Consider the following 13,080-nt stretch of genomic DNA (forward strand, 5'->3'; position numbering starts at 1 on the left):
ATCACCACTCCAGGTGTGCCCAGATATGATTATCTTCACCTCTCTGGGCTTGAAGTCTGAGGGGGTCTGAGGCACTGGAGGCCCACATTGTGACAGGCTCTTGGTTTCACATGAAAGGAGCTGTGGCAGCTGTGAATGGCTGTGAGTGTTAGGATGCTTGGGTGGGAAGTCCTGGGGAGATGAGGTTGCTGTGAGCATGACAGGTGGCTTCATTGTTGAGTTCCTGGTTTCTGCAGGATCGTGGGCTTGCAGTCCCTCATGCTTTTGGAGTAGAAATATTGTATAGCATTCTGTTGCTGCTGCTTTGAGTGGAGCTAGCTGGCTTGGCCTGTTGTGATTCGGTCTCACTTGACTTGGTTTGGATTTGGCCAACATGGTTCCATTTGCTTTTAGGTGGGGAACCTGGGACTGCTCTTCATGCTCCTTTTTTTCATCTATGCTGCTCTGGGAGTGGAGCTCTTTGGGAAACTGGGTAAGTTCCTGTGCTATCAGGTGAGCCACAGAATTGAAAAAAATAATGGCAATTTCTTATTGCAGCAGGCCCAGCTCTGATTTAATAAAAGGAATGGGTGTTCTGATGACCTTTGTCCTCTTCTCTGGGTATTTGCTATGATAGGAATTTCCACCTCCACAGAAAACCTGTCTCTGAATGAGAGATGTGGATGGCTTTCTCTCAGGCTTAAATCTTTGCTTTCCATGCACTGCCTCAGCAAATCAGCTCCTGCCTGTCCCAATGCCACCTGAAGGGCTACAGGAACGATTCAGGGGAAGTTCTTGCAGTCCTCTGACCCATGCTGACACCTACCAATGGGCAAAACTTTCCACCAAGTACTTGAAGAGGGGCAGGAAATCTCCTTTCACACCAAGAGGAGTAAGCCCGTGATCAAGTGACATTGGGTGTTGCGCAGGGCAGCATTTTACCACTCTTACCAGCATGGTACCGACCTCCACCCTTACCCTTCCTCACAAAAATATGTTCCGTGACTAGAATCCACCATGGGTATGTATTTATACCACCCGATGCAGACATCCAGGAGTACAAATCAGTATCCGCTGAACCGCAGGGTTCTCCTGGGAGCTTCAGTGGAGAAGGGAGCAGAACAAGGGGCCGCCATTCTCAGGAGCCAATATCCCACTCCAGCAGCTCTTCTGGCATGGCTGTACCTTCCCCAGCCCCACTCCCAGCTGTGTCCTCCAGCAGGGCTGTAAGACCCCAAACAAGAATGGAAAGACTAGAGGCGATACAGCTGCACCAGAGGATCTGCTGGCTCAGGGTGCTGGTTCCTGGGCGTGGCAGCCCTATGTTCTGCTCCATTTGCCTCTGCAGTTCCTGGACAGCCCTGCAATTCAGCGGATACCAGTTTCTATTGAGGATCGCCACATCCGGAGGTATAAATTTGTAACCACACAGAGCTCTATTTATTATTCATGCTTGAAATGTGTCTTTCCATTACAGCAAAGCAGCAATACGTGTTTTAGTGGTATGGCATACCTGACCGTACCAGCTGACTTGCACTGCAGTTTACCAGCACTCTGAGTATGTCTGGCTAAAATGCATTTGCTTTGCCACTGACAGTAGCAGGTGCACCCTCAAAATCCCTTTGTTTTAATGTCTGATGCCAGCTTCCAGGAGAGGATTGGCAGCCATGGTGAGGGGAGACCTTGTGGTGAAGGGAGAGTACTAAGCATGTGGGGAGACGCCCTGGAAAATGAGTTATACTGTTTCATCCTGGGCTTGGGATGCTTATTCTGACACTTCTAGGCAATTTCCAACCATTGTCCATTACTGTTGTGGACTTAGCCCATGGAACTATAGACTGGAGCCACTGAGCGTAGACTTCTGAATGTAAAGCCAATAATCTGAGTGGAATAGTCACAGGGGCGGGGTCTTACCCTGAGTCCTGGGCACACTCTGAGAGCTAGTAACGTGCCCACTGTGCAATTATAAATCCCTTCTTTTGCAGTGTGCAATGATGAGAACCCCTGTGAGGGTATGAGCCGCCATGCCACCTTTGAGAACTTTGGGATGGCTTTCCTCACGCTCTTCCAGGTCTCCACTGGTGACAACTGGAATGGAATCATGAAGGTAACATGGGCCCCAGAGGAGGAAATGCCTCTGTTTTAGTGAAGGAAAAATTCTGTGCTGCAGTAGGAAGGGTCAGACCTGCTCGGGACTCTCAGTGACAGGGACTTGAGTGGCCACACTGAGGTGTTAGAGAAGGTGCCTGCACCAGAGTCAGAGGCACAATGCCAGATTCAGGGGTCACACCTGGAATCAGGAGTCAGAGCCCAAGGCCAGAACTAAGTTATCTGGAGTAAGGCTGGGTAAGAACTGAGCTGGGTCCAAGGTGGAAACTATCGCAGTTAGGGGCAAATAGTTGAAGCAGCTGTTGCTTGAGGGCTTAAGAACTGGTCTGCTGAGTCTTAGAGTCAATCAGATAGTATAAGCTATTAGACAATCTACTACAGCTCAGGTGTACTCCTTCATGGCCTAGAGACTGGATATGTTGCGGGCCATTTTCTGACAGAAACTGTTTTCACAGGAGTTAGATGATGAAGAAATGTAGATGTTGGTCTGTCAGATCAGACCATTGGTCTACCTACTCTAGGATCTTACCTTCTGCCACACTGAGGCTGCATCTAGGCTACAAGATAAATTCGATATGTAATAAATTAGAATATTTAACCTCGAGATTATGAATTTGAATAAAGCATCCACAAGGCTTCTAGAAATTCAGCCCACCTTTTTTCTGTGTCGAATCTCCATGTACCCATTGCCCCATGCAAGTTTGACAGTGTGAGCACTGCACTGTAGGTATCTATCCCATAGTGCCTTAGCCCTGATTGCTTGTGGGTGTTTCATGTTGGAATCCCAGAATTCCAAGCACTGTCCCAGAATTCACTGCATCACTAACTGTGCGAAAAAAGAACTGGAGATGGCGCCATTTCCTGCTGCAGCATTCCAGCGCAAGCATGGATCCACTAACGCTCCAACTCATAGCACAGATCATTTCAGCAACCACAGCAGCTGTCGTGCAATTTGTCCTTCAATTCCAAAGCTCAGTGACGCTTGGCTATCCTACTGGTGCTGCTGCTGCTGATGGTTTGGAAGAGCAAATCTCCCAACTGCAGTCCAAGAACTCAGAGCTGCTGGCTGTCATGACTGAATTGCTGACAGTGGAGTGGTGGTTTTGGACTTGAGAGACCAGCACACGCTGGTGGCACCACATTGTTGTGGAGTTCTGTGATGACCAGCAGCAGGTGCAGAACTTTTGCATGTGCAAGTCCACTTCTTTGGAACTTTGTGATGTGCTGGCCCCTGCCCTGAGACACAGCAACACAAGGTTGAGGTCATCTTTAACGGTTCAGAAGTGAGTGGCAATTGCACTGTGGAAGTTTGCAACCCCAACAGTTACTGGTCAGTTGCAAATCAGTTTGGGGTGGGCAGCTCTACAGTGGGGTCTGTGGTGATGGAGGTAGCCCATGCAATCTGTCGGCATCTCCTCCTGAAGACTGTGACCCTGGGAGATGTACAGGCCATAGTGGGTGGCTTTGCTGCCCAGGGCTTTCCTAAAAGTGGTGGGGCAATAGATGGCACTCACATCCCCATCATGGCCCTGGATCACCTGGCATCAGAATATATAAATAGAAAGGGGTACTTCTCCATGGTGACATGGGGTTGGTAGATCACTAAGTTTGTTTTACAGACATCAACACTGGCTGGTCAGGGAGGGTTCATGATGTGCGTGTATTCTGAAATTCAGGACTGTACTGAACACTCATGGATGAGATTTTTTTCACTGACTGGAAAAATCAAGACTGGTGATGTGGAGATGCCCATTGTTATATTGGGTGACTCTGCTTGCCCTCTGCTTCCCTGCCTTATGAAACCCTGCACAGGAGCCCTGGACCACAGCAAAGAAAACTTTAATCACAGACTTAGCAAGTGCAGAATGATCTTGGAATGTGCTTTTGGATATCTGAAAGCGAGGTTCAGATGTTTATTGACCTGTTTGGATGTTACTGAAGCTAATGTCCCCACCATTATTACAGCACGTGCTATTTTGCACAACATATGTGAAGACAGGTGGGAGACTTTCTCACCTATCTGGAATTCTGAAGCAGAGGCCATAGACAGGGCTTACTCACACCCATCTACACTGGCATCCACCGGTAGCCATACGCAGGCTGCAGCAATATGGGACGCTTTAAAAAACAGCTTCATGACTGGTCTGTAGCTCACATGCTGCCTAGGTATTGCTCTGCCATAATGCCAGTAAATCATACCGTGTCATAATGAATGAATGCCTTTACTTGGTGGGAGGGGATTAAGTTGCAATAAATGGAATGCATGTGACTTCAGTGGCACTCCCCACCTCTCACCCACCTAGTTCCCTCTGACGCGCATCTGCTGTGGACCAGAGAGTATCAGTGGGCAGCTGTGCCTTCGGCGGCACTCACCCTCCCCTAGTCTGCTCATTTAGATTTGTGTTTCCACACACACACACCCCTCCCCGCAACACACACACAAACTCCTGCAGGACAAAAAAATCACACCCTGCTCAAAGAAATGATTTTATTTTGTGTGGGGGGAGAGGTTTAAGAGGCTGGGAAACGAAGCCTTCTCAAGGGTACTTGAAAGCCTTTTGCAGTGGCCCTTTGGCTGGAGCAGCAGCCGAGCTTTGCCCTCCCTCCCCACATGCAGGGATCGTGACAATGGGTAGTGGGTGCCCTCTCATCAGGGGACTCAATACAGGGACCATGACGAGGGGGAGCGGGCAACCTCTCATCAGGGGACTCCAGCCAGCGGGTATCAGCTGCTGCCCTACTTGGTTGGGAGTGCCTCTGCAGCTGAAGTAGAGAGCGCAGGACCTCTGTCTGCTCAGTAACAGCCATTACAAGCTTTGCCATGGCCTCAGTCTGCTTTGCCGCGGCCTCACTCATCTTTGACAATTGCTGCTGCTGGAGGTCAAGCATTCCCTCATTAAACTGTACTTTGATACCACTCAGCTGCACTGTAACGTTACTGAGCAGCATCCTTTGTGAGTTTCTTGTGCTGTACCTCAGTCTTTTCCATATGCTGGAGGATCAGATCTTGTTTGCATTTCTTGCGTCTTCTGGTTTTCTCTGGAATGCTGGGCACTGGGTCTGGAAAATGAAGGTCAAAATTAGGATACAAGTCACATAATGTTCTTTGAAGTGCAATGAATGAGTCTTTCTGTGTACTATCGCTGAAAATATACTTTTGAAGGACGTGGGTTATTAAGGATGGGACAGTAAGCGTGCATTTCACAGTACCTCACTTGCCATCATTTATCCAGCACATTGCTTTGTGGACATGGTAAGTTATAAGCAATTTTCCTCTTTTGTGGGGAATGGGAACGTCTGCAAAGCCGGGGAAGCTGCCAGGTGTCCTGGCTGGGTGTCCTGTGGCAGTGAAAAATGGACGGCTGCATGTGGAGGGTTTGATGTACAATAAAAATAATGTAAAGGAAAACAAATCCAAAGAAAGGCTAGATGTAAAGGGATATGGGAGGGGAAAAGCACAGCAGATGACTCCCCCATGGGGCACAGGGGATTCCTGAAAAGTGGAAACAAATAGTGCTTGGAAAGAGACACGGTAGGGGAAATGCCCAGCAGAGCCCAGCAGTCATGTGGTGCCAGGAAGTCCTGGAAAATCAAAAGAAATGTTGGGGAAAGGAGCATGAGAGGGTAAATGCCCAGCAGAGCCCAGCAGCCATGGGGTATTGCGGGGACCCAGAAAAATGCAAAGAAATGGTGGAAAAGAAACGCTGTGGGAAAGAGACATGGGATGGCAAAAGCACAGCAGAGCCCGGCAGCTGCATGGAGCAGTGGAGTCCTTAAAAATGAAAATAAATGCTGGTTGGAAAGGACATATGGGGGGGGGACCCCCACAAAGCCTGCAAACCACGTTGTTGGGTGGGGAATGGAGTTCCCACCATCTGCTGCAGGCAAATGGAAAGGGGCAGGAAACATGTTAAAAAAAAACCAGATGCAAATTCCCATGCTTCTGCAGGTTGTCAAAGAAGACATCACTCTCCTAAAATGAACAGAGATGGAGAAAGAACAGCTACTCCTGCTGTGTGACCAAAAGCCTGGAAAATTTGCTAAAGTGCTGTGTGGTGCCACGACACCAGATCGCTGTCTGGCATGGCAAGGTGTGCTACCGTGGAAGCTGCAACAAGTCGGGCCTGCTCAAGAACCTTGTGAAAAAAATACAAGAGTGCCTGGATAAGGCCTTGGAGGAGATCTCCAAAAAGGAGAAGTGCTCCAGCCCAAGAAATATTAACATGCTGTTCTGAGGTGCACAGAGCCATAGCAAACCTGTCCCTATACACAACCCTATAGCTATACCCACCCTCAACCTGCTTCTAGCATGCAGAATAAATACTCACCCAAACCACTTTGCTCTAGAGAGTTTGGGGACCGGCATGGAGGTGACTGGCATGGAGGGGACTGGTTCCAGGTTGGTGATGAAGAAGAGCTTCGGGATGTCTGGAACAACTTCCTCTGTCCCCTGCTTGTTGCTCCTTTCCTCCTCTCCATTGCCCTCTTCCTCTGGCCCACGCTGCTCCTCCAGGCTCGCCCCGTACACCATACCAGGGACCCCACAAGTGTCGTAATTCAGTCCAGGCTCCATGGTGGAATTGATCCCCATACGCATGTGCAGCTGTTGATAATAGTGGCAGGTCCATGAAGCTGCCCTTGACCTCTGGTTGGCTTCCCAGACTTTTTAATAAGCCTGCTGGAATTCCTTAACCTTCCCCCAACATTGCATAGACTACCTGGCATAACCTTGGGCAGCCACCTCACGCACCATCTGATCATAGATTGCCCCATTTCTCTTGGCCACCCAAAGTCTCTTCACCACCGATTGGTCTCCCCAGATGGTAATGAGATCAAGAATCTCTTGGTGGGTCCAAGCTGGGGCTCTGTTGTGAGCCTGCGAAGTGCTAGTCAGAGCACTACCCTGAGTGCTCATGAGTGCAGTACAGGACTACCGAAAACTGGTACCTTTGCTGTGCGATGGCTACCGATGCGGTGCAACGCAATGGGCAAAAGAGATCTTTTCATAATGGACGTCCTTTATATTTGCAGGGCTGGGCTGCTAAATTCCAATTCAAATTTTAATGCAAATTCAAATTCAATTTCAATCAAAACTTCAAGGGCGTACTTTGACCTTCTTCCTGCATACCTGAGAGCAACACACAAGGAAACGGCCATACGTGGAGGGTCAACAGGACACTTCTGGAGGCTAAGAAATTCAAATTAAGGACATGGCGCTGCCACACTAGTCTTGATCTGAAATTTTAAATTCAAATGTGACGCTATACCTGTCCCATGATATCGATATTTTGTAATCGGTATTACGGCTCAATAAATTGAGTTAACAGTATTAAGTGTGAAGACAGTCGTGTTTTAATATTGAGCTAATGCCTTGAAATTCAACTTTATCTTGTAGCATAGATGCAGCTTTCATTAGATCATTGGCTCGTCTAGTCTTGTCAGCAACCGGCTGAGAGAAGTGCAAACCCTCTTCTCAAGGAGCAGGACAACAGTGCAGCTGTGCTGAGAAAGGCGATTCACTGCCGTCACTAACCTAACCCCTTCTCCCAAGCTTAACCGGGGGCGGGGGGCAGTGTTTGGTAGGACACATACCTGGAGCCGTTGCGGGCATGGTCTGTGATTTAGCAGCCTCAGGCAGGTACGGTTTCTCCCCACGTTTAAATCATACTGCTCGAAATTAAATAGCTCATGAGGACTCCAGGGGAGTGGGGAATGGACAGTTCAAATATCAGTGGTGTCTTTGGGAGATAGAGGCAGATGGGCATTTAGTGGCAGTGATTCTTGCTCACACTTGCAGGATTAAAAGGGTTATATCCGGGGGGTCTGGAAGGAATTTTTTTCCATAAGCCTGTGGCAAAGAAGGCACTTGCGATGCTGGGATGGTTTGTCCAGTGGGTTTGCTGGGAGCCATTGAACGAAACTGTAAACCCTGTATATGATGTAAAACACCTCAAGCCAGTGAATGCAGCAGCCACCCTAGTTCCAGCACCTGTGAGAGCACCTGTTCCTGGGCACTGGACAGAGACTGTTAAGTGCGATGGACTCCTATGAGTGCAAGGGGAACTCAACATGGAGGGTCCCACATGCTCCAACAGCACAGGGTACTGGAGAGTCTTAGTCCTGTCTGGCATTTGAGTCTGTGGTTTTGTGACTTGAGGGAGCAACCAAATTTAAATTCTTACACTAGCTCTTCCTTCATTTCCCACACTGCTTCCGCCCACGCCTGCTCTTCCCTCAAGGATACACTGCGTGACTGCACCCATGATGACCGGAGTTGCCTCAGCAACCTGCAGTTCATCTCGCCGCTCTACTTTGTCAGCTTCGTGCTCACCGCCCAGTTTGTCCTCATCAACGTGGTGGTAGCAGTGCTCATGAAACACCTCGATGACAGCAACAAGGAGGCACAGGAGGATGCGGAAATGGATGCCGAGATTGAGCTTGAGATGGCACACGGGCTTTGTCCCCGCACCATGGGCTCCCCAAGCTCAGGAGGGGGAGGAGGAGGTGGAGGAGGTGGGAGAGTGGACCCTGAAGGACGTCTGTGCATGAGATGTTACTCTCCAGCACAGGTGGGTAAACATTCGTGCTTACCAGCAAGACTGCCGCTGGCTGGAGTGGGGAGTAGGAGGGCCAGCTAGATGATTTAGGGCACAGTAAAGAGATACAGACTGGTGACCGGTTCGCATTCAGGTCTAGCTTGGGTGAATTGGGTCGTTCCCATGCTCTGGCGGACTTGTGTGGGGCCAGGACTGGAATAGTAAGGGGTGCAGCCGCACAGGTTGGAGGTGCCTTGGCAAGGCTCTGCAGGAAGCTCAGGATTATGTTAGAAGGGGTTCTGCAGGTCAAGATTAAGGTGCCTTAGCAGAGTATTTTGTGTGGGGAGCTCAGGATCAGAATAACAGGAAATGGTGCAGTACAGGAGTGAGGTGCATTGGCAGAGCCGGAAGGGAAGGTTTAGCGGTGTCTGTCAGCACAGACAACTGGTGATGTTAGTCCCTCCATTTTATATGAACACTAAGTCATGGCCTGTAAAGCTAGGTCAACTCAGCTCCATTCCTCAGGAGTGTGACCAAACTCCAGCACTGAGCAATGCAGCTATGCCAACATAAACCCCAGCATAGACAACGCTAGGCTGATGGAAGAATTCTTCCATTGACCAAGCTACTGCCTCTCAGCCATGAGGGTTACCTACGCCAATGGGAGAACCCCTCCTGTCAGTACAGGTAGTGTCTACACCCATTTTTTTCTTCCGTGGACACCTAAAAATTTCAAGAACCCCTTTGGAAATCACAGACATCTTCTACAGACTCCCAGGGGTCTGCAGACCACAGCTTGAAAACCATTGTTCTACAGCAATGACAGTCTTGCAGGACCCCATAGACATAGTGTGTGCATCCCAGAGGTCTGTGGACCACTGGTTGAAATCCACTGGTCTATGCTGAAGCTCTGCAGTGGCACATCTGTAATGGTTTAAGTGTAGCCAAGCCCTAAGTGCTGGATTCTGCCATCATCTCTCACCTTAAGTGACACCTTGCTCCATGACCAGCCTCACTGACTTCGGTGAAGTTTCTCACGGAGTAAAGTCTTACTTCATCCATCTAGGGTGGCAGAATCTGGCCCTAAATTCACACAGCACGTTAAAGCAAAAAACTCTTGGTTCTTTAAATAATTTCTCCCATCCTCCCCCTTTCTTGTCCCCTAGGAGAACTTATGGCTGGACAGTGTCTCTTTAATTATTAAGGACTCCTTCGACGGGGAGTTAATGATCATCGATAACCTATCGGGCTCCGTCTTCCATCATTACTCCTCGCCGGCCATGTGCGAGAAGTGTAACCATGACAAGCAAGAGGTAACCCGCGTGCGAGGAGGGGGAGGGAACCCCAAACCCACAGACACACATATTCATGAGGCTTCCTTGTGGAGAGCTCAATAGATTGTTTAGACAGAAGCTTTGACCTTTGACTGTTACTCCAGTGAATTTCTGATACTGACCAGTCCCCCCTAAGCAATGGGAGGCATGTAAGTACTGGTGGAAAGCAGGAAGGAAAAAAAGATATAGCAGGAAGGCAGGAGCAAAGGAATAAAAGATGGAAATATCATTGTAGAGGCCCATCAGCCTCTTTAGTTGCAGTTTGTTTTTCACTTAAAGAAGAGATTTGTTTGTCTGAAGGTCATACTGTATCTTCTTCACATGCTCAGCACGCAGGGCCCAGTTCTCAGAGCACTTAATCCTGTGCTTAACTTTAAGCATGTGCTTTCTGAAGTTCCATTCATACCAGTAGGAATAAAGCACATGGTTAAATGTCTTGATTAATTGCAGTCATAATCTAGGGGGGGAAATTAGATTTTCAAATAAATCTGTTCATTAGTTTGAGATATAATTTACTCAAAATTGGCCCTTTAAGGAAGTTTTTTAGTGTTTTGGGGGGCAGGGGGAATCCTTCTAGCTGAAAATGGCTTCTTGCGAAGGACGAGAGTTTCAGAATCACACAAAGGACTTAGGAGCCCAAGTCCCTTGGACTTTGAATGAGACTTGTGCTCCTAAATCACTTTAGGTACTTTTGAAAATCCCTCCCTCGCCTGTTGAAATATCTATTAAAACTCACTGAAAACTAAGAAACAGGCTACATTGAAAGAAATTATGTTGTAATTAAGTAACATTTTAAAATATTGTTGTAGCTATCTGTTACGATTTTGATAAGAGTTTTGCCAGTAGATCGGCTATTCTTATATATTGTCAATGTGACATCAGCGTGATGTCAACTAATCATCACCTTCCCTTGTCTAGTTAATTTGCATGATACAGATTTATTGGTTGAAATGAAACAAAACAGCCGTAATGTAGCACTATAAAGACTAACTGATTATTGAAATGAGTTAGCCAAGTAAGTGCACCAAGAGGTCCCATTGTTAGATTACTCCATCCTCGGTATACAAGGAGAGCAATGGATTGGCTCCATGCCCCTGGGTCCAAGACACGAGCCCTCCTCCTCCCAGCCACAGCCTTTTCAATGAGCTTTTTTCAGAAGCAGCAAAAAGCAGATGCTGCTATTCTTCTCTAATAGCTGAATCTTCAGACCCTCACTCATCAGCAGCTCGTGGTGTTACTCCCAAGGTTTTGATAACTGACCAGTGATTTCTGGTGCCTGCATTTGCCGGTGCCCAACTCAATATCCTTCAAGAGGCCTGATCTTCAGAGAGTGAATACTCAGCACTAACAGTTAATCAGGCCATATATGGCATCCCAGATTGGGCACACGAAAAGTGAGCCATGCAAAATCTTCAACACCCTGCCTGAGGAGACAGGTGGCAGCAGAACTTTCCCACCCAAAATTCCCTTAACCCTTAGAGCAGTTTTTCCCCAACACATGCTCCCAGCAAGGGGCATGGTAGCAGAGTTTCTCAAGCACGAGACGTACTTAGGGGGGCATCTTTCCCCATGGCAGCAAAACGTCAGAATCCAAGTCAAAGGAAAGTGAATAGTAATAGGGCTGAAAAGAAATATGAGGAATCATGGACTTTCATGAGCATCATTACTATGGGTAGGTGCCAACCAGCAGTAGCCTTGAACATTCTTATTATTCCTAGAGACATCTTCTGGATCCTTAGATCCCCCTGCCTACCTCAGCTCAGCATGTCTGGAAAGTTTCTAAGCTCAGCAGAATTTCCCTGGGTCCACTTGAGTTCTTCTTTGAGTCATCTGCCCCTTACTTTCTTGCTCCTCCAAGTTCAATACCTTGATTCCAACTTCTGGACTCAGTTATTCTTCCCTGCAAATTTTTGAAGTCCACAGTATCTGCTGTGGACATTAGCAGATTCCACATTGAATGGATGGTTCCTGCAGACCTGTTAAAGTTTGCAGAAGATTCTGTGGACTTCAGAGCATCAACAAGGGTACAAAGCTGGGAGGAAAAACAGGAATCAAGGTTTGGAGCATGGGAAAGCAGGGAAGGCTGGTGAATCGTGGGAATCTGGTTTTCAGAAGATAGCTGGAAAAGTCCAGGTTGTGCAGAGTTTCTAAACTCCATAGAGTTCTTTGAATTCCGGCTCCTCATGGTTCCCAGTGCCCTGCAGTTTTCCTAGTTTGCCTGGTCCAGTTTCTTATCAGAACACCGGGAATTCAGGAGGATTCCTCCTCTCTGCCTGTCTTGTTCGCGGTGTATGTCATAATCACATCAAACTGTTAAAAAACATGGGACAGGTCTAGACAAAAAGCTTTATTAAGGTGGAGTTAAGGTTGAGAAAACGTACAGAAAGACACAAGAGTACATAAAACAAAAATGGATTGAAGCCCCAATAAAAGTATTTTCAAATATTAAAGAAAATCAAATAGCAATTTTATAAAATGTCACACAGACAGGCACAGTTGGCCAGAAAGATAACCGAAGTCTATGATTATTTATTTATTTTAAAATAAAAAATTACATTGAAAGAAAAATAGAAATAAAAATCATGTGATGAAATGATAAAGTGAACAAAACTATTAAAGTATTGATTTGTAATTTTAAAAAAGTTCCAATAATCACTTTAGAATTACAAATTTTTTGAAGCTGATATTTTTTCATAGAAATACATACTGGAATTTAAAGGAAATTATTGACTAACTCATGCAGGAGCAATTTAGCTTTGCATTTTAAATATTTTTATTTTCTAAATCACATTAAAATAAAATTAATTGTCAGCATCTTAACCAAATATCTGCATCATTATTTTTATTCATATTATTTTTATTCATAATTACAAAGCATAAAATTTTTGTGAAAAACAACAGGGAAATTTTACATGAAGAACACTGTGCCATGTAGCCCTGAATGCTGTCTGGATGCAACCACCACCAACTTTAAAAATGTAAGCTATACACAGGCACACATGTGTGCTCCATCAGCGTTATAAGGGAACACCAGACCAAAAGAGTTTGAAACCTGCCCTTGTGACAACACTTGCCTATAATCTTCAATTCTTCGTCCCTATCGTATCTACGGTTTGATCCAG

At 46.9% G+C, this 13,080-nt stretch overlaps 1 protein-coding gene across 1 annotated transcript in view; it reads left to right on the forward strand.

Annotated features, from left to right (window-relative positions):
- CACNA1I (calcium voltage-gated channel subunit alpha1 I) overlaps positions 1-13,080 on the forward strand; it is a 126,967-nt gene that overhangs the window by 105,676 nt on the left and 8,211 nt on the right. Inside the window, exons 28-30 of the mRNA XM_074983910.1 lie at positions 394-472; positions 1,965-2,086; positions 8,328-8,657. Coding sequence (XP_074840011.1) covers positions 394-472; positions 1,965-2,086; positions 8,328-8,657 — 531 coding nt within the window. The remainder of the gene's footprint in view (positions 1-393; positions 473-1,964; positions 2,087-8,327; positions 8,658-13,080) is intronic.

Source organism: Carettochelys insculpta, chromosome 1, assembly GCF_033958435.1.
Source record: "Carettochelys insculpta isolate YL-2023 chromosome 1, ASM3395843v1, whole genome shotgun sequence".
Classification (NCBI taxonomy): Eukaryota; Metazoa; Chordata; order Testudines; family Carettochelyidae; genus Carettochelys; species Carettochelys insculpta.